Source organism: Pecten maximus, chromosome 1 (assembly GCF_902652985.1).
Source record: "Pecten maximus chromosome 1, xPecMax1.1, whole genome shotgun sequence".
NCBI lineage: Eukaryota > Metazoa > Mollusca > Bivalvia > Pectinida > Pectinidae > Pecten > Pecten maximus.
In genome coordinates this window covers 16,573,928-16,594,419 of record NC_047015.1, presented here as the reverse complement: position 1 = coordinate 16,594,419, position 20,492 = coordinate 16,573,928, and the positions used below count along the sequence as shown (strand labels likewise).

Below are 20,492 nucleotides of genomic sequence, written 5' to 3'. Positions count from 1 at the left end.
ACATCATCCGTAGGGAGATAGTCTACAGGTTTAATGGTTGAAGGTCATCCTACAGATGTAGATGATAACATCATCCGTAGGGAGATGTTCTACAGGTTTAATGGTTGAAGGTCATCCTACAGATGTAGATGATAACATCATCCGTAGGGAGATGTTCTACAGGTTTAATGGTTGAAGGTCATCCTACAGATGTAGATGATACTCCAGACATCATCCGTAGGGAGATAGTCTACAGGTTTAATGGTTGAAGGTCATCCTACAGATGTAGATGATACTCCAGACATCATCCGTAGGGAGATAGTCTACAGGTTTAATGGTTGAAGGTCATCCTACAGATGTAGATTACACCCCAGACATCATCTGTAGGGAGATAGTCTACAGGTTTAATGGTTGAAGGTCATCCTACAGATGTAGATTACACCCCAGACATCATCTGTAGGGAGATAGTCTACAGGTTTATTGGTTGAAGGTCATCCTACAGATGTAGATTACACCCCAGACATCATCCGTAGGGAGATAGTCTACAGGTTTATTGGTTGAAGGTCATCCTACAGATGTAGATTATACTCCAGACATCATCTATAGGGAGATAGTCTACAGGTTTATTGGTTGAAGGTCATCCTACAGGTGTAGACAAAATGGGACAGATGAGACATACAATTAGGTGTAATTTTTGTTTGTTGATACTCCAGACATATCATTGTATTAAACATGGATTTCAGTTACATTTGCATAAAATTCTTGTAATGGAGTTAATCATTGAAAATTGATATTTCAGATACAGGATGTAGCTGACAATGAGACTCCATGGACACTGTTTGTTGAAACACTAAACCCAGAGAGTGGACTTCAGGCTCTCCCTAGTTTTGATAAAGAAAGTGAGTACACTAACACTACACTAATGAACAACAGATTGTGGTTTGTGTTGTAAAGTTAGGGTAAGGTCAGAATAGAGAATAGGAAATACAACATCAGACTGAATGTTAATGTCTTATAGGTTGGAAATCTTACATTTAATTCACTCTATCCGCAAAATATCACATGATCACAAAATATCATCTTGATTAAGACATAAGTTACTAGTAGTGATGATACAAGAATATTGACCAATCAGAATGGTGCTTCCTTATCATGGCTGCCCTGCAGGGATGGGTAAGCATTGTACCTGTTGCCCCCATTGCATGATCGTAAGAGGTGACTAAATTTGGGATATTTTCTCTTCTGAGGCGACTAAATTTGGGACCTTTTCTCTTCTTCTTCCTTATGTCTCCCTTGGCACTGCCTCACTTTTGGCCTTTAGTTAAGCTTTAGTCCATAAGACGAAGGCTTACGGGTCCTGTCCCCGATCCGAGACAAACCAGAGTCTATAAAAATGGTAGTTGCTACTTCTGCTTAGTGCTCAGCATATTAGGAGTGGAATGACTGGTTCTCCCATTGTCAGTGTAATGTGACCGGGTGGGGTGTTCTGCTGGATGTCTTAGGTAGTATGCTTCAGTGAGGAAGCACTATAAATCGGCAAAGGTTCCTGAATCACAAGAAGACTAAACATGAACATACTGCAGCCTCCAAAAACACACATCCGCACTCACCACACTCATAGATGTCGCACACACAGGAGGTCGTCCTTAAATGGCCGTCGCTGTTGACAGGACAATAATAAACCAAACCAGACCTGGTCATGGAGAAATTAAAATAGCTAAAATGATGATTCCTGAATAATGCCTACAGTACGTTTATTGCACTGTACAAAAAATTGAAAGCTGCCTTTGGGATAAGAAATATTATGATGAGGTGTTATTCCTGTTCTGTCTGTGTAATACATGTATTTTACCTTACAGGTGATGTGCTCATCTTTCTGAAGCTGTATGACCCCAGATCAAAGACGATATCGTACTGTGGTCATACATATGTCCCAATCTCTGCCAAGACATGTAAGATTTTTGTTTCAGTGCTTGATTATTATCAGAACTGTTTCAGAAGTTGCTGCTTCTGGTGGTCAAATGGCAACTGATATATAATTTTATAGGAGCCTTATAGGTTGTAGCTGAAACACATTTAGTATGATCAGGAGCTATTTAAAAACAATTTGTAACAATTCCTTCTGGTTTGGTTATGCAGAGTCATGTCTTTGAAATGAGTGGGTAATTTGTTTTATTGAAAGAGTTCAAGTTTACTCTTATTGCAAAGTCAACACTTAATGAAAAAAAAGGAATAATGATAAATCTTGACACACACACACACACTTTTAAACAGATATTGGTCAAGTATGAGAATATGTCAAATATGTTTTCCTTCAGGGCTTATTACAGGATATATCAGCAAGTATATTTGGCAAGCAAAGGGATTTGTATCTCTTATGATGCCTTGTTTCTTATTATATTACATGCTATTCAGTTATACACATGTTTGTGTATTTCATGTATATATTGGAGAAAATGGTGTTGACACTTTTGTTATAACTTGTGCCCAATTCTTTTTTTACTGTTTTTGTAAATACATATGTTTAAAAATGAACATATTAGGAATTATATATAACAGAGGCCCTGGGCCTTAACTGTCACCTTTTGATGTGTGCACTGATAGATGATGTTTTGCTATTAAACCAACATTAAACATTTCCAGGTAACTGTGAAGAATTTATTTAAAGATTTTAAACCACTGTGACCTTGAAAGTAGGTCAAAGACATTCATTTGAACAAACTTGGTAGCCCGTCATCCCAGCATGCTACTGTCTCAATAATATGACCCTGGGTGTCTTGGTTATTGAGAAGAGTTGAAAAAGTAAATTGTTATGGATGGACGATTGCAATAGGTCACTTGCATTTTGTCTCCGGTGACCTAAAAATAGAATAATAAAAACAAAATACAAAACATCCAACACTCTAAAACAGCTCTAGATATAAACTGGATTTAACTTATAAAAAAATAAAGTGGCACACAAAAATGCCATGAAATATTTACACAAAGAAAATGCTCTTTTTAGTGAATGCCCAGCTCTTTTGATATACTTGTTGGAACACTGATGTAATCTGCTGCTATAAAGATTTTAATGATCTGTATTTCAGCTGAACTGTTACCAGACCTGTGCAGAAGAGCAGGTTTTCCAGTTGGCACACCCTTATTGTTGTTTGAGGTAAGTACTCCTCCATTGTCCAAATACACTCCATTTGTTGTTTGGGGTAGGTGCTCATTGACAGCAGTTTCATTTATAACTCTAGAATTAAATAAAAACAATGAAAGGGAAGTTGCCTTTAGTTGTGATACCATGTCATTGCTAAGTTCACAAATGCTGGCACCATGTCTCTCATGTTAGGTAGGAGAGTATCGTATTGAACACCCTTGGCTAGCGAAGTTGGGTATTTCCCTGACCTACATGCATGAAACACCTTATCTGGATGTCCTTGACTGACCTGTAACAGGACTAAAACAGTGCCTACCATTATGTTCATCTGTACCCTAGTTAAAGGAACTCGGAATTAGACGATATACCAAGCTGTTACTCGCACAGAACAATTAAAGCGACATCATAATAAAACATTTTTTTCGTAATGTTATTTTTTGTTATTCCATATATATATCAAGTGTATTACCTTATGTACAATGATAGTTGGATTTCACTGAAAGATGTGAATCAATAATTATAAAATGAAAATCTCTTGCTGTTGATCAGTCTGGATATGTAATTTTTGTGTGTCTATATGATTACTCATGCACACAACACACTACACACACCTGTATACAAATATGGCCTAAGTGAATCGTCTGTTGTTGAAAGGTGCTGGGTTAATTACAGCCTCAGTTATAACACAAAAGATGGCCTGGTGATATTATCAGAACTATATTTGAAAGGGGTTTTCTGACTAAATTGTGTGGTCAAGCTGGACTCTGGAAATTGATGTGAATATCGGGAAAACATAGAAACATAACTGGAAGTGTATAAAACCATGTACAACCAATAAAAAAAATAATGTTTTTACCGTGATGTCCCTTTAAAATAGAGTAACAATTGGTGTCTTTTAAACACTCAAAAAAATATATCACTTCGGAAGAATACAGACAGGTATCACTTCGGAAGAATACAGACAGGTAACTCATGAATTACATAGTAACCTCATTTTAACTGATGGGCAATAACTAGTTACACTCTTAGCAGTATAAGCCAATATCTTCTACTGTGAATATACATATTTTAGCAATAGTCTCATTTTTGCACTGGAAGCATTGCACTAATTGCTCTTTCTGTATGTGCTAATTTAAGTAGTTTTACAGTATATTGTAGACCATGTAACCTGCTGTTATAATTGTCTTTGTATAATTTCACTACAGGAGGTGAAACCCAACATGTTGGAGAAGCTGGAGGACTATGACCTGCCAATAGAGAAGATGTTGGATGAGTTGATGGATGGCGACATCATTGTGTTCCAGAGAGATGAAACGGACCTCCAACAATACCAGCTCCCGTCTGCCAGGGACTACTTCAAGTAAGACCTGCAAAAGTGACATTTTTGGACTATTATGAGAGAAGAATTATACTATTATAAAGAATTTTAGGGCACCTGTTTAAGGACCTAGTATGATTTTGAATCTGTTATTTAAAATGAGTGAAACCCGGACAGGTTTACTGTCAATATATGCTGTCTGTCAGTACATTTGATTGGATATGAGTTCTGCATTTAAAGTGTAATACTATGTAAGATGTGCCTTGTGTAAAAATATGTTTTTAGTACTGCAGAGTATCTTGACTGTTATGGCCTTGATTTTTTAATGTACTGAACTACTGATGAGCTAAATGCTCAAGAGTTAATAAAGAACTGAATTTGAAATTAGCTTTATGAGTGTATTGCTTGCATACAGTATCATGATATTACTCTTCAATGATGTTTGTCACTTTCAAACAATAAAATTCAACTTTGTAAATTCTTCATGATTGTGTTGATGCTAATACATTGTTTGCTCTGATGAATCTGTCTTATTTTGCAGAGATCTGTATTATAGAGTAGACGTTACCTTCTGTGATAAAATTTTACCAAATGATGAAGGCTTTACGCTTGACTTGTCTATGAGAATGAACTACGACCAAATGGCAAATTCTGTAGCTCAGTACCTTGGGACTGATCCCTACCTTCTACAGTTCTTCAAGCCACAGAGGTAAGTAATGCTGTGTATCAAAGTAAATGATATCAGGGTCATTATTCATTACATTGCATATCATTGTAAGGGTGGTAAGTGTCAAAAGTGTTTTGAGCAGTAGAAGAAATGCCACACATTTGTCTGGAGGTGGACAGGTGGAGTAATTTCTCCTTTATTGGCCTCGACACTCTGATTTTAAATGCTACTGTGTTTGTCTACTATTGTAATGCCTTACTCTGGTATCTCAAATACACATGAAAGAGAAGACAACGTGGTCGGCAGTATGTTATAATCTCCAGTTCAAAATTTTTATAAATGGAGAAGTAAATAGAAATGCCATTCACTATTTTTGTTTGTTTTTGGTAAAAATGCTTGCGTATGCATGTCATTGCCTTTAATGTGGCTATCATTTAGAATCTGAAGCAGTGACTTATCTAGCCTTTTGGGAAATCGGCTCCAGACCCAATGTTGGGAAGTTCCAGTTTTTTGAGTTTGGGGAATTTATGGATGGTTATGCAAATCAGGTAAAATCAGACAAGTTGTCAGTGATTACTCTGTTTTAATAGCAATTATAAATATTTAAACTTATTGAAAAATTTTACCATTATGCAAAGATGTCTGAATAACAGAAAAAATGGCGCTGAAAGTTAATCTGCTTGGGAAATTCAAAATTTAAATTGGAAATAATCAGAGGCCTATATTTGACTCCTGAAAGGCTCTAGGTAAGTCCCTGACAAGATACTTTTACTTAATAGTATCTATGTTTTTGACAGAAATTTAATTAGATTACTATACAATTGGACTTGTGGATCATCTTTGTTCATATTTTCATTACTTTGTGATGGTTTGAATATATATTTGTACTCTTTTACAGCTACAGAGAAGGTCCAGGTAATGCTATCAGATGTACGTTTGAGGGCAACTTGAAAGATCTTCTTCTATACGCAAAACCAAGGCAGCCTCGGAAACTGTATTATCAACATGTAAGTATTCACTGTGATTAAACAAGACTTAGTGGAATAAAACAAACTGATTTCTAACCCCACGTATAAAATGTTTTCTTCACTAGAATATTTGTGAATATATCCAATATACCAATTCATTTAAGCCCTATATATAAACTGTTGTTTATATCTTTTTTCAGTTAAACATTAGAATTAATGAACTAGAGAATAAGAAGCAATTCAAATGTACATGGGTGAATGGCAAGATGAAGGAAGAGGTAAGTTTTTATTATCATAAACTTGGTTTATTTAAAAAAAAAATTGTCTTCTCCAAAACCAGATGCTATCAATCAAGCACTCTTCATAGACGAAAAATCATGTGATGCTTTATTAAAATAGTAAACTTTGTTTAAAGATGCTACATCACTGACAGTGTATACACTGGTTATCACAAAACTGCATAAAATGGCACTCCAGCAAGTAAAAAAAAAAAAAAAAAAAATAACCGTGTCCTAATAAGGAATGGCTTATAAGGTCAAAAAATACATAGGATCCTCTGGGTCTCTCATTGTGCATATTCAATTTTTAGTTCTTCATGGATATTTCTTGAATTTCATTTAGATTCCTCTTGTTTTAGTTGATTATAAACCCTGTTTCTCAAAGAGTTCTTGATATATCTTCTCAGATTTAATATGTAGGTTCCTCTTGTTTTCAAATGATTAAGAGGAAGAAGAGAAAAGTAGAGAAATGATGAGTCTTGCACAGTTACAATAAAGGTAATTCAATGGTGAGTGACAAGATCCCTCTGGTATCTCTTGTTATCACTGCTACCGACTACATTAGCTACCTTAGCAGTGCCTTAGAAAGTGAAGTACAATGTAGTCAACTTCCATTGCATTGCTTTCGGTAGTCGTAACATTTGTTTACCTTTGATATTTGTGTATGGAAATGTGTCCTCTTCTATTTATAGAAAGAACTAGTCTTATATCCAAACAAGAATGGCAATGTTGGTGATCTTCTAGAAGAAGCAAAGAAGCAAGCAGAATTATCTGAGGATAGTTCTGGCAAACTCAGGTAAGTCATGCAAATCAAGTATTCTTATATAAAGAAAGTAAATCTGCATGTGAATTAAATTAAGTTTAGATTGGATTTTATTATATTGCCAAAATGTGATGAATATTGTTTGAGATATGGTGATTATCAATCATTGAACTATATTTGTTCGGTGGCTTCAAAATCAATCTGCATTTAATGATAAGTTAGACATGTTTATGAATTGGTGATAAGTAATATTTGATATGGTCTATAGTTGATATTTAGAAACATGTAATTCATAATTACTTTAAGTTGTTATATTTGAAAAGTGACTTTATCCCGAGTGTCTTGTGTTTAGTAATCAGTGACTTTTTCCATGGTTGATGATTTATGATGAACAACTTACATGCATGATTTTGGGGAATAGCTTAAATTAGAAAAATCGCTGACTGATATAGTCTTTAGTACCTGTATTCCACATTTGATCATCAGTACCTGTATATGGTTGATAATTTACCTGATGATGATCTATATTTGGTAATCTCTGTTTGTGAAGTCTTACCTCTGATAATCAGTGCCATGTGCATGTTATATTTATTTCAGATTATTGGAGGTGATAAGCTACAAAATCTACACAATACAGAGGGAGGAAGCCTTTCTTGATGCCCTCAATCCTGCTGGTGCCACAAAGAGTTACCGAATTGAAGAAATCCCAAAAGATGAGGTGCGGCTTGGAGATGATGAAACTCTTATTCCAGTAGCACATTTCCACAAGGTAAGGAAAGGCACTGTTAGTTCTGTGGTAAAGTCAACTCACAACAGTCATTATTTAGTTTTCAAATGAATAAATGAAAAAATATTGGATGGGCATTGAGAAATGAGAAGTAAAGAGATTATTTGGCATTTGTCATATTAACTTGATCAACTTGCTGAGATTCATAGTGCGTTTGTTACAGATACTATTGCTGAGATTTCATTGACAATATCAGCTGTATTCTGTTTAACGTGAACCGTTTGTTTTCATGATTGCTATTAAACCACATGAATAAATATAACAATTTATTATTGTTACATGATTTTTGCATGGGTTAACCACAAAAGTTTGTACCCACAAAAATTTGAAAGCACCAAACCATGAAAACAAATGCTCACAAATATGTCATTTTATACATTGTGAATTGTAAACAATACTTCAATAGAAGCCAGTATTGTGTTTCTGTTCACCTATAGATGGATATTATTTGTTGAAATAGGACTTGGATATAATTGTTTCTTTTTCCTTTTAGAGAACTATTTATTTTTCAGTTAACGAGAGGCTTTGATAGAACTTTTTATTAGTCCCCCAACAGAAACCAGTGGAATATAGTTTTTCGTTGTGTCTGTCCGTCCTTCCGCACATTATCTTGTCCAGACTCCTACACTTTACCACATTGACACTTCATACTTGGTGCATGGGTTCACCTTAATGAGGCAGTGTGTCGCGATTCTTTCTTAATACATGTATATGTTTATTTGTAATGCTTCAGAATCAGATATTCAGTTTCCATACAGTATGATCCTGATACATCTGTATGTACATTTAAGATGTAATATTTTCTTTTAAATACATTTTACTGGATTCGGGTATCAAATATTTTTGATTTAGTATTAACATTTGAATTGGTAAAACATCAAATTTAAATATCTATATTATCACTTCAAATAAGCACGTTATATTTTAAACCCTAGAATGGGCGATAGCATTGATCAAATTAGTCATATTGACTCTTTGAAATTTTCACATCTGAATCCTGATATGAATTTAGTGATATTACTAAAATTCATACCACCAAATGCAATCAAATAATATGTCACCAGATCCAATTTCACGATAAAAGGACACCACTTATCAGTAAATATCCACCATATTTATTTATCATCTGTGCATTCTTGGCATATAACTTCACACTCAGTGTGTGTGTGTGTGTGTGTGTGTTTGTGGTGATGGTGGTGGTGGGGGCCTGTAATTTGCTGAATGGTCTTGTTTATCAGTTGAAGAGAAACGTAAGCATGACATTTGATTCCAGCCAACCATATCAAATGTTAAATATTTGAGATTTTCGTAAACTTATCTTCATAGCCATAGTTGTTTGTCTCTTTGGTCTTATCCAATTTTGACCATACTATTTGATTGTAGTACATTGTATATCTCCAATTGAAACCTTTTTTTATGCTTTTGATTTTAGGAAGTCTTCTCAACATTCGGTGTGCCATTCTTACTGAAGATTAAACAGGTAATTAATCTGAGAGATAAAATGGGTTATGAAATAGGGAATATTTCATTTATATACTGTGATAATCTCAGAAATTGTTGCCTTCTTTTTTGATAGAAAAGAAATTTTTGAATACTTAGAAGAATTTGTTAAAAATAAGAAATTTGTAGTATTTCTTGGCTGAAATAAGAAATTTGTAGTATTTCTTGGCTGATATTGTAAGAGGAGATGTAGTATTTTATGGTGTTTGTTATCCATCAGTTGACTTTTTCTGGCCCAGAATATAACTTAGAAACGGGGAAAAGATTGAGGTAATTTGATATGTCTTAATGACTATCACACAAATATATCAAAATATGAATCACAGCAACCTGTATGTTCCACTTGGTCCTCCTTGGTTAGGCTTAGCATTTAGCTCCATTTAAATTTCTGGCTTACCTATTTGAAGAATAAAGAGGTTTATGTAGTTTCTCTGGAATTGGCATTATTTAAAATTCTCAAATGCAAGGTTTGAAATCATTAATGCCCAGTATAACCAAAGTATTTGGTAATAGGATACTGATATTTGGCAGGAAGACTCACTTAGGCATATCATTCCAATATTGATATAGCAAGTCACAAAAGAAGATAGAATGAATACAAATGTCCATTCCTTCTCACTTGATGAATAGAAAATTTCCTTCCACAAATGTAAAATCCTACTTCCTTGACTTTTTTCCATTGTGTTAACATCCTATGTTGAGTATTGTACAGAGGATAGAATTAAAACAAATTTCCCTGGTAATATACTGTATGTATTTGCAGAATGAGCCCTTCTCAGCAGTAAAAGAAAGAATCCAGAACAAAATGGATATTCCAGACAAAGAATTTGAAAAGGTATGTATTTGAGGATCAAATGAAGAAACAATTTCAGAACATTGATGACTACATTTGTTACAGTTCTTGACTTCATTCTTTAGATAAATGACACAAGATTCTGGGTGGGTTCTCTCGACGTTTTATTCCATGCTACCATAGAAAATGTACAGAAAAACCCCTGCAGCTATGGAGCAGAGGTTCCCGAAACAAGGGTCCATGTAATAGTGTTGCGTAGTATATATATATACGTACTGGCTCTTTGAAGTCTCAGGTAGAAGTGCCCAGGTAAATTTGCCGGGTACCCAGGTAAGAATCAGTCAAAGGTCATATCCTACGACTAGTCATTGGTCAGTCTGCAGTCATGTGTCATAACATGCATACTAATTACATTTACGTAACACACAACACACAAATACAGAACGTATACAACGTTATACATACATTAAGGTAGCTTGACTCATAAAATATAAAAGAATTTAAAACAATTACATTTATCCTAACCTTATTTAATATCTACAGGATATATTCCTATATTACTAAGTAATATATATAAGCGTATAAATTCTATCCTGTAACACATTAATATGTATTAACAATTTAACCTTTTAACTAAGGGTCACTTTACCAGTTGGTGTGATGATGTGATGTCCATTATTGGTATGCTGTGAAATTTATATCAATAAGAACTTAAGACAATTTTTGCTGGGCCTGATGTGATTGTAATACTTATGGCCCTTTGCAGTTTCGGTTTAGGGTCATGATTTTGGACCAGTAGCATGCTGGGATGATAAACTACCAAGATTATGTAAATGAATTACCTGGGCCTACTTTCAAGATCATAGGGGTCACATTTGTTGATCTTTTGTATTATTGAATGTTGAGTATCACTTTTTACTACCGTTATTGACCTGTTTTTTTTTTTATCCAGTACAAGTTTGCAGTGGTAGTGATGGGAAGAGTGGAGTACATATCAGATGACGACCAGGATATGAGAGTAGATCTGACCGTGTTCAAACCTCATGCTATACAGGGTACAAATAATTCATAACAATTGGAATTCTGGGTCATACATTAAATTTCAGTTATATCTTTAATCAAGAGGTCATGTTGCTCATGTGATATCTTTTTAATCTAAATTTTTGAAAAAAGCATGATACAAATTTGTATGTTATAGGTAATACATTATTTCTTTTAAGATGTATTCTTTCCTCTAGGATGTGTTTTTTTCTTTTATAAATTTATGTTTATGTTAAGATTATTACATTGTTATCTCTGGCAGAATCTATATCAAGACGATGCATGATGAGGCTGGAATTATTTAAATCAGGATAACTGTGCATTGTAGGATCATCAGAGACAATTTTTAGATGCGTTTTTTTCCCTTTTATCTTTGCAGGTGCAAATATGCAAGCCAGACCATGGCTTGGTTTGGACCATATCAACAAAACACCAAAAAGATCTAGGTATGCCTATCTGGAGAAAGCCATCAAGATTCATAATTAGATTTCTGTGTTGGATTCCAGGTCATTTTTATAATTATCCACTGCTATCTATGGACTTTCAAGAATTGAAGAATGCAGACATTAGATAGTAGTGAAGCTTGAAAGCAGAATGCAATGTTAGCCCTGACAAAGCTTGTGTGGTGTGCTGGTCATCCACAGAGAGGTGGCCCCAGGATTGTCCAGGGGATGTGTAGGGAAGGCAGGCGCCTGGATTGTCCAGATGTGTGGGATGATCAGGTGTCAGTAATGTGTTGGGCAAGCAGGCACCAGGATCGTCAAAGGAATGAAGGAAAAGAGCCACCCTTATCCTGTCTCAACTAGCTAAACTAAGGAACAAACAATCCTGGCCTTACCTGGTATGAGATGAGTCCGAGGTTCAGATGGAATATTGTATGTGACATGTCGGCACAACAGTATTTAGACCTACTAAATACTTGTTAAATCCTACTAAATGGATTTCCCAACTCTTCAGACTCGAGCATAGCCACATATTGATTTGTGTGGTTTAACACAGATTTGTAATTAAGCACTGGTATTCAGTAATCTTTGACAGAATAAATTCTATTAAAGAAAAACAAATTCATTCCATTTTATAATGAATTGATATTCAAATGAAATACTCGTCCCTGTAGCACATGTATGTCTCCACCTGTACATGTACATCCAATACACTCGCCTATACTGTACTGTCAACATGTACACTTCACATTTTGATGACTTGTAAAACCCCTTGAATATTGTGATTAAAAACATCAGAATATGCAAATGAAACCAAACTTGATACAATGTACTTGTTATAAACCAATTTGGATTTAGTTTGCTTCTGCTTTAAGTGACTTCGTGGGAATATTATGGCAAGGTTTGCAAAGAATTGCAAAGAATGAACTATCTAAACATGTGTAATATTTTGTGCAATACCAGAGTACCAGGCTAACCAATCTCTTTGTCCAAGTTAGAATGTGTTCTGTTGTGATGATACTGTTTGGTAGTAAGATTTGTTGTTCTATGTTTTAAAGAACCTACCTTTTTATATATTTTGATCATTGATGGGAAGGTGATAAACAGCTTTTTCCTCCTATTACTTATTTTCTCCATTTTTATACACACAAGTAAATGTCTTCAAGCTTTATTAATCCAATCCAACACTGGAGTGCTATTTCCACAATTCTCTGAAATAGTTCTGTAAGATAACTTGTAATATATAGCTAAATCACATAGTGGACGCTAAAAGGGCTGCTGAGAAAGTTCTTGGAAGTACAAGTGCTATTCCATCCAAACTTTTCAGATTTCAAGAGATTGCTATAAAATACTTATGGGCTGTCAATTTTATTTTAGAATTTAAAATGTAAGATAGGTTTTGGGTTGAAATGTCCAATGGGTGAATTTTGAGATATTGCTGTCAAGTCTTTTAAAACATGTTTAGTTCAATAAATGCATACCTTTCAGTGAGTGTATTTTGCAATTAAATGATGATCAGGATTTTGTAGATTCTTCAAGATTTCAAATTACCACATGTTTAATTGAGCAGTCTGGTATTTTGATTACATTTTCTTTCAAGAAATAAAGTCATATTTGTTTGTGAGACTTGGTCATACTTGAATGAATTAACTTATTACACAATGAAACACAAGACACAATTTCTTGAAAATGATAACACCAAATTGATATTGACCTATGTCAGTATTATATGGGAAATGTGCCATATCTAACAGACGGGGTTTGTGGAGAGGACACTCCTCGTTATGAAATAATGGATTTTACCTTTTTGCCTTTTCAATCGATGTGGTTTTTTTTTTACTACAATTTGTAATAAAGTTTACTAGATTTCTTTTACATGTTAGGATTTGCATTTTTTATGTTCCTGTCATGAAATGGCTGGCTGCAACATCTAGTACATGCTACATTTGTATGCTCAAAAAAGCACCCTATTTTGTATGGTATAAATGTGTAAAGTTGCATTATAATGGTCATTAGATACAAGGTGTTGGCAGTGTGTCTAACTTGTCTGTGACATCTATGTACATATGTATGGTAAATTTATTAATGGCACATTCTTACAAACACTAAAAGTGAGGAATTCGAGGAGTTCCACCCAGATAACATAGCCTGAAGAAAAATACATGGAATGTTGGTAGAACATTTTTTTAAATGCTACTACCATAAAAACATGTTCACACGTGTATTTCTTGGGGGAGATTTTTCTGTTGTGTGTAAAAGATTTGATGGTTTTATTCAGGAAAGATTCCATTTCTGCGAAGTTGTCATTTTGAAGCAGTAAATGTGAGCAATAAATATTAAAATTCGCAAATTGTCTACACTATACTTAGTCAATTCAGCAACAGTCAATGTCCAGCCCAGACTTAAATACACTAAATTGACTTGTACCCCATGCTCCTAGGAAAACTCATTTGGTAATCCACTCAATATTTCGATAGAAGTGATGCATTAGTTTTCTGTTTTTGTGAAGAGCTGCTACTCCTTGGCAGAAATATTGATGAAGACATAACAATAACCAATGCATTTACAATAAAAAAAGAAGACATTTGCCAGTAGTATTTGGATTTTAGTTCAATATATTCTTTTTCTGATTTCTGCTGTGCAAGATAGTATATAAGACTACATGTCTATAGCATGCAAAGGTGTTGAATTCCTACTTTGAAGTAAATATAAATAAGGGTGAGGAGCATTATGTTAATGTGTGGCATTCTATCCAAGTATCAGTAACCATTGCCATTATTACAAAAGTTTTTAAGTTTTTTCTACAGAAGGATTCTATATATATTGCATCTGCCAATGTAATCGATAAGAGAATTGTAGTTCTGTAAATGATTTTAAAGAGGCATCATTGAATTGATTACTGTAATGCAGTCTGAAACAAGATGTTACTGTCAGTATAACACATATTCATCTCTCGCTGGAATTTTAAGTGGATTTAATTTGATAGCAGAATTGACCATTATGAATCCTGAAAATGCTTTCGAACCATTGGTACTGATAACAAGATAAACACTAAATATATCCCCTTTTTTAAAATTCTAATAGAGAATCAGAAACTTTATAACGTTGAATGCACATGATGATTTTAGATGTGTTACATGATTTATTTCGATAGTAATAAGTAAACATATTTAATAGTTGCATGCTACTTTTATCTCTGGTTAACCACAATTTTTCACTGATAAGCATTCTTGTAGATTGTGGCATTAAAGGTACAGTGTACTTGACCAGAATTGACTGTCAGCCATTAAGTACAAACAAGAGTTGTCAGAAGACAAAATAGCTAATTGTTTAGTAGTTTGAAATACAGAATTACTTTTTTTTAAAGTAGGTCGAAGATCACTTTCCAGTGTCAGCAGGCTCTCAAATGTAGTATCAATAGAAAGATATTATGACAAAGAACACGCATGTCAAATATAAAAGCTCTTTTTCATAGGTTGATATACTGTGGCCAAGGTTAAAAGTTTCTAAAAGCAGGTCAAATTTCTTGGTCAAGGTCAGCAAATGTATTACCAATGGAAAGGTCTTGTACCAAGAAACACACGTCAAATATGAAAGTCATGAACCTATTTATCCACGGACGCCGTGTATAGCAATAGCTCCCCTGAACTTCATCAAAATTAATAGTTAAAACATTAGTTGACATGTATGCAGACAGAAGCAGTAGTTTTCATTCACTATGACATTTGATATATTTTAACTATTGTGCTGTTCAGTAGAAAAATGGCTGATGAATTATGCCGAAAAGGAAAACAGATTCAGTGATGTCGGCGGTTTCCAGGTAATTCATTGCTATTTGAGGCTTAAACCAGAAATTTGCATAATGGTTAGGCAGCAATTTGTAAGAGGATACCTGTGGTATGATACAGATTTCCCAACTTAGTTTCATATTTCACAATTATTTTGTGTGACATTGTTCAAAACAAGAACAATTGAAAAAATGATAAATTAATGTTGGTATTAACCACAATAAACTGTTTAACTTCTAAGATTTACATAGAACATTAATTTGATTGCTTTTATAATAAAATTTTGTAGATAATGTGATAAAAAGCAAGTCATGAATTTCATAGAGGTCTCCACAAATTAGTGAACTTAGTGTAAAAAACCTGTTTGTATATGTAAGGCAAATCACATCTGCCTGCTTATATCTTTCTGCCCTTTGTTGTGCTAGGATCACATTAACTTTAGCTCAGCCTGTTGACAATGTATATGAACAAGTGTATACCCGGTGATAACTACAACTTCCACTACTGTGTTGTAATGTTCAATACAATACAGATAGATGACGCAAAAACAAAATTTAATGAGGACAAATCTGTGTTATTAAAGTGGTATTCTACACAAGATGGAAAATTTCTGTTTGTACCTTTAAGGAGCTCTTTCTAATGACTTAAAGCTGTTCAGCATCAAAATATCTTTGTTGTGGTCAGTTTGGACAGGCTGGAAATACCCAGTCAATATAACATTAGACTGCCAAAATATAGCGCATTGGAGAATCTGGAATTGAAGACTTGGTGACTATGCTGTTCACTTATGATTTGTGCTGGGATCACAATTTCATTAGGTTTATTTCCTGTCGGTTTTATAATGTACACAAATATTTCATACTGTTAGGCTTATACAATGCCATTGTTGGATAACCACGGTGATTGCTCTAAGCTACGCTAGTAGCATAGGTAGTCAACCATGGGTATCCGATGATGTCTTTAAGGGTAAGGAGACCTGGAATGATGAAATGAAGGGAAGATAGTTTTGGAAATTTAAAATGAAATATATTGGATTTTATTTTAACATTTTAGAGTTTTTGTTAAATATTTTGTTTTCATTCTTTGCAAATACTGTTGTTTAGATTTATTGTTAACTTTAAGTTGAAAAAAATTATGTTATTTCATTTAGTATTCCATGTACTGTTGACATGGATTTTTTTTCAATAAAGAAAACCTCAGACAGGTTATTGAACTTAGACAGGTTATTGAAGTTCTGTCTATAGAATATTATGCTTTTCCTATGTTTCGATATTGAAAGAATAATGATTGTGTGTATTGCTGGATATTAAAACTTTTTATTTTATAGAAGCATCCTGAGGCGATGGGGAGTAAAGTTAGAAGCTTACCCTATTGAAAAGAAAAGAGCATACACATTGTTTCTATTGGGGGGGGGGGGGGGGGGGGGTTGAAATAGTTTTTCTTCAGTATGAACTCTTCACCCAAACCCAAATTATGGACAGGTTTCAACAAAGTTTCTTTTTTAGTTGTAAAGTATGCTTAGGCCCATTGAAATCAAGTTATAAAAAGGACTACCATTCCTTTCAGAGTTAAGTTGAAATTGGTTAATTTGCTTAAATGACAAACCTTGTGGACAATTTATAACCTTCATGTATCTAGCTATGTTGACTTACAGTAAAGTACTGGTGTCAGTATGTTATCATTTTGACATGGAATCTTGCAATGTTGTTACAATTTTGTGGTACAATATAAAGGTCTACAATTGTTTAGTCAACCTGGTATGTAATTATATATGTCAATCTGGTATGTAATTTGTATGTCAATCTGTAAGTAGTTTTTTTTGCCTGTTTTTGTTGACTTCTTGGTTATTTAATTGAATGTTAACAAAAGTAGTTGATTTTGTTATAAACTTGACAAAATTTGTTGACTTTATTTTAATGACAATTAAATCTTGCTTTCCATAATGAGATACTTAATTACAACAAATTAACATCTCATTACAAGTCAACATAGTTAAATACCATGAAAGGTATACACTTGTATTAAAAATTCGTTGAAATATACAAAAAAGTGCAGATTATGGTGGCTTGTTGAAAAAAATTTGGTATGTCAATAAAATGAGCTATATTTTGATTTTCCTTCACATGCCATAAGTTTTGACGTTATTTCATGGTATTATGATAGCACTGTCTTATTATATGATTGGTTATAGCATCTCTTTATATCAATGGAACCTAAAGACTTACTCTGCACAGACAAGCATTTTAATTGAAAATATTTTATTTCAATATGAGAAACCAATGTCTTTAGTAATGTGAAATAGTTCAATACTGTCTTTCTCCACCAAGTCTGCAGTATTATAAATAGTTCAATACTGTCTTTCTCCACCAAATCTGCAGTATTATAAATAGTTTAATACTGTCTTTCTCCACCAAATCTGCAGTATTATAAAGTGCTATTCTATGCATGTAATGAAGCTAGTCCTCGTGGGTCTGGTGGTGATATTTATACAGTAGCTGTGCAGGTCATTGTAATGCTTGTATGTGTTGTATATATCAGGGAAGATGGGAATTACATGGAATATTAATTGGAATTTTAATTCACTAAGAAGACTTGCATCATAATGCTAAGATAACTGCTGTTAATTGGAGTACCAAGTCTTTGATCACAGGTGCTAGCCTCATCTGTCAAAACACCAAATATACAATCTTACATATATGTATACTTGTATGTATTTGGTGAATAGACAGACAGAATGAGTTACCTGTGCTTTGGTGTTGTTTACTGACAGTTGTCTCCAGTCAGTTGTGTGGACCACCAGTGTGTGGACTCACTACACATCCCTTTTCAGATGATGAGTGTGTACACTTCAATCTGTATGTATTTCTAGTGTACTTAGCAATAGAGATACATCAGTGCTGGTCTTAATCTGTATGTATGTTTATATTGTATACTTCAATACATCAGCTTTGATAACTTGTGTACATATTCACACAATGCAATAAAGCCTGTCACAGTATGAAGCAGTTATCAATATTATCAAAATCAAATATGTGCTGATCGTTTTGTATTATTATATGTGAAATAGTTTTAACTTCTTTCCATTTCTGTAAGTTTATAAACAGACTGGCGTTTCTCTCCATTTTACGTGTTGTCATGACAATGCATGAGTCTTCATGTTCTGTACAGTCAACAATGGCTGCTAGATATGTTAAATCATCAACAATAAAATTAAAACATGCACATTCAAGTCTTGTTTGTTTAATGACGAAATATTGTATGTAAATTGACTATCACCACTTGGCTGGTTGTGGTTCACTTGTAACTCTAGAGGCATTATCCCCATGGATAGTGTCGCATGACATGATATTCCAATGTCGGAATGTCTTCGGATATGACATGACACCTGTATTTCAATGTCATTAAAAAACCAGACATTGGTTTTTGATATCATATTTACAGTAACCTGTTTCCAATTCATATGTCATTGCCAGGGTTAAAGGTCAAAATATTTTAGTATTTGTCTAGTTTTCATTGCTGCAGACATAAGAATATTTTGATCAAATACATGTGGATGGATCATGACTGGTTTGAAGTACATTATCAATTGATTTAAGTCCCAGTCTTCAGATATTTCCTCAATGATGCTTCAGCGCCAGCAAAATGAGTAATTATGATCGATTTGCTGTTTCTACAATACCAAAAGTTACATACTTTTTGTGTGATCACATCTAGGACGTTATTGGGTCATCTGACCCGAAGGGTCAGGATGATCTATAGCCATTGTGCTCAGTCCGTCGTGCGCCGTTAGACTGCTACATTCAAAACGCTTCTCATTAACCCCAAAGCAGATTACAACGAAATTTGGTGTGAAACATCATTGGGGGAGGGCAATCATATTTTATATAAATGAGGCTGGTGTGACTCATGGGACCCAAGTGGCGGGCCCTGAAATGGGAACTTTGATGAATATATACTTTAACCCTTGAGTGGATTACATCCAGATTTGGTGAATCGTCATATGAGAAGGGCGCTCATATTTTATATAAATGAGGCAGGTGCCATCCGTGGGGACAGAGGAGCAGGGCCCAAGAAAGGGGAATTTTTGCTGTAATTTTGCTTTCTACAATGATTCAATTGTCAGATGACTGTTAAGGGCCATGGCCCTCGTTAATTTTTAGCTAACCAGGTGAGTCTGGACAAAAGGACCAGTGAGCTCATGCAGTGGTGCTGTGTCTGTCGTCCGTCAACTTTACACTATTAGCCATGGACCACTGAGCAGATTTGAACCAAAGTTTGGGTGAAGTATCGATCCTTGCGTGAAGAAAAAAAACATTTTGTATAAAGGTTAGGCCTTGACACCCCCCACCCCTCCAAGGCTTTACCACACCACCCCTGTATATCACATTGTCATAAGCAAAAAGTATCACAACTTTGTAACTGTTCGTTTTGGCACAAAAGTGTCTTTCACTCAAACCATGACACTGTCAACATCTTGATTTTAAAATTCCATCAAATAAGGCAAGACAATGAAAACACCAGGCATAATGGGAATTGTATTGGATATGAAATCGATCATAGGAAAATATTCTCGTTAAATGTATTCCAATCCGATTAAAAGGCAGATCAACATTATAGATTGTTTCAACAAATTGTACAATGCATACAGCATATTAAGTAAGGAAGTGTATAATGATCTGTATTTTTATCAGATTGATGTAAAATAATTGTATTGAAAGGTTATGTGAATAGTGTTACATTATGGGATTCTCTGACATTGTGGGATTCTCTTATATATTGTGATTCTTTAACACTGTGGGATTCACTTACATTGTAGTATTCTCTACATTATGTGATTCTCTTGCAATGCGAGATTCGCTTAAATTGTGGGATTCACATACATTATGGGATTCTCTTACAATATGGGATTCACTTAAATTGTGAGATTCACATACATGTACATTATGGAATTCTCTTACAATATGGGATTCACTTAAATTGTGAGATTTGCATACATGTACATTATGGAATTCTCTTACAATATGG

General features: G+C 34.3%; 1 protein-coding gene across 2 annotated transcripts in view; it reads left to right on the top strand.

Annotated features, from left to right (window-relative positions):
- LOC117326218 (ubiquitin carboxyl-terminal hydrolase 7-like) overlaps positions 1-18,692 on the top strand; it is a 37,849-nt gene extending 19,157 nt beyond the window's left edge. The window contains exons 21-33 of one of the 2 annotated variants that reach the window (XM_033882882.1): positions 779-878; positions 1,839-1,931; positions 3,066-3,133; positions 4,327-4,481; positions 4,981-5,148; positions 6,005-6,113; positions 6,275-6,352; positions 7,045-7,148; positions 7,713-7,884; positions 9,335-9,382; positions 10,166-10,237; positions 11,148-11,250; positions 11,616-18,692. In XM_033882882.1, coding sequence (XP_033738773.1) covers positions 779-878; positions 1,839-1,931; positions 3,066-3,133; positions 4,327-4,481; positions 4,981-5,148; positions 6,005-6,113; positions 6,275-6,352; positions 7,045-7,148; positions 7,713-7,884; positions 9,335-9,382; positions 10,166-10,237; positions 11,148-11,250; positions 11,616-11,722 — 1,377 coding nt within the window. In that variant the 3' untranslated portion in view covers positions 11,723-18,692. The remainder of the gene's footprint in view (positions 1-778; positions 879-1,838; positions 1,932-3,065; positions 3,134-4,326; positions 4,482-4,980; positions 5,149-6,004; positions 6,114-6,274; positions 6,353-7,044; positions 7,149-7,712; positions 7,885-9,334; positions 9,383-10,165; positions 10,238-11,147; positions 11,251-11,615) is intronic. The other variant, XM_033882890.1, reaches the window with a different exon arrangement.
- The last annotated feature ends 1,800 nt before the right edge of the window (positions 18,693-20,492 follow it).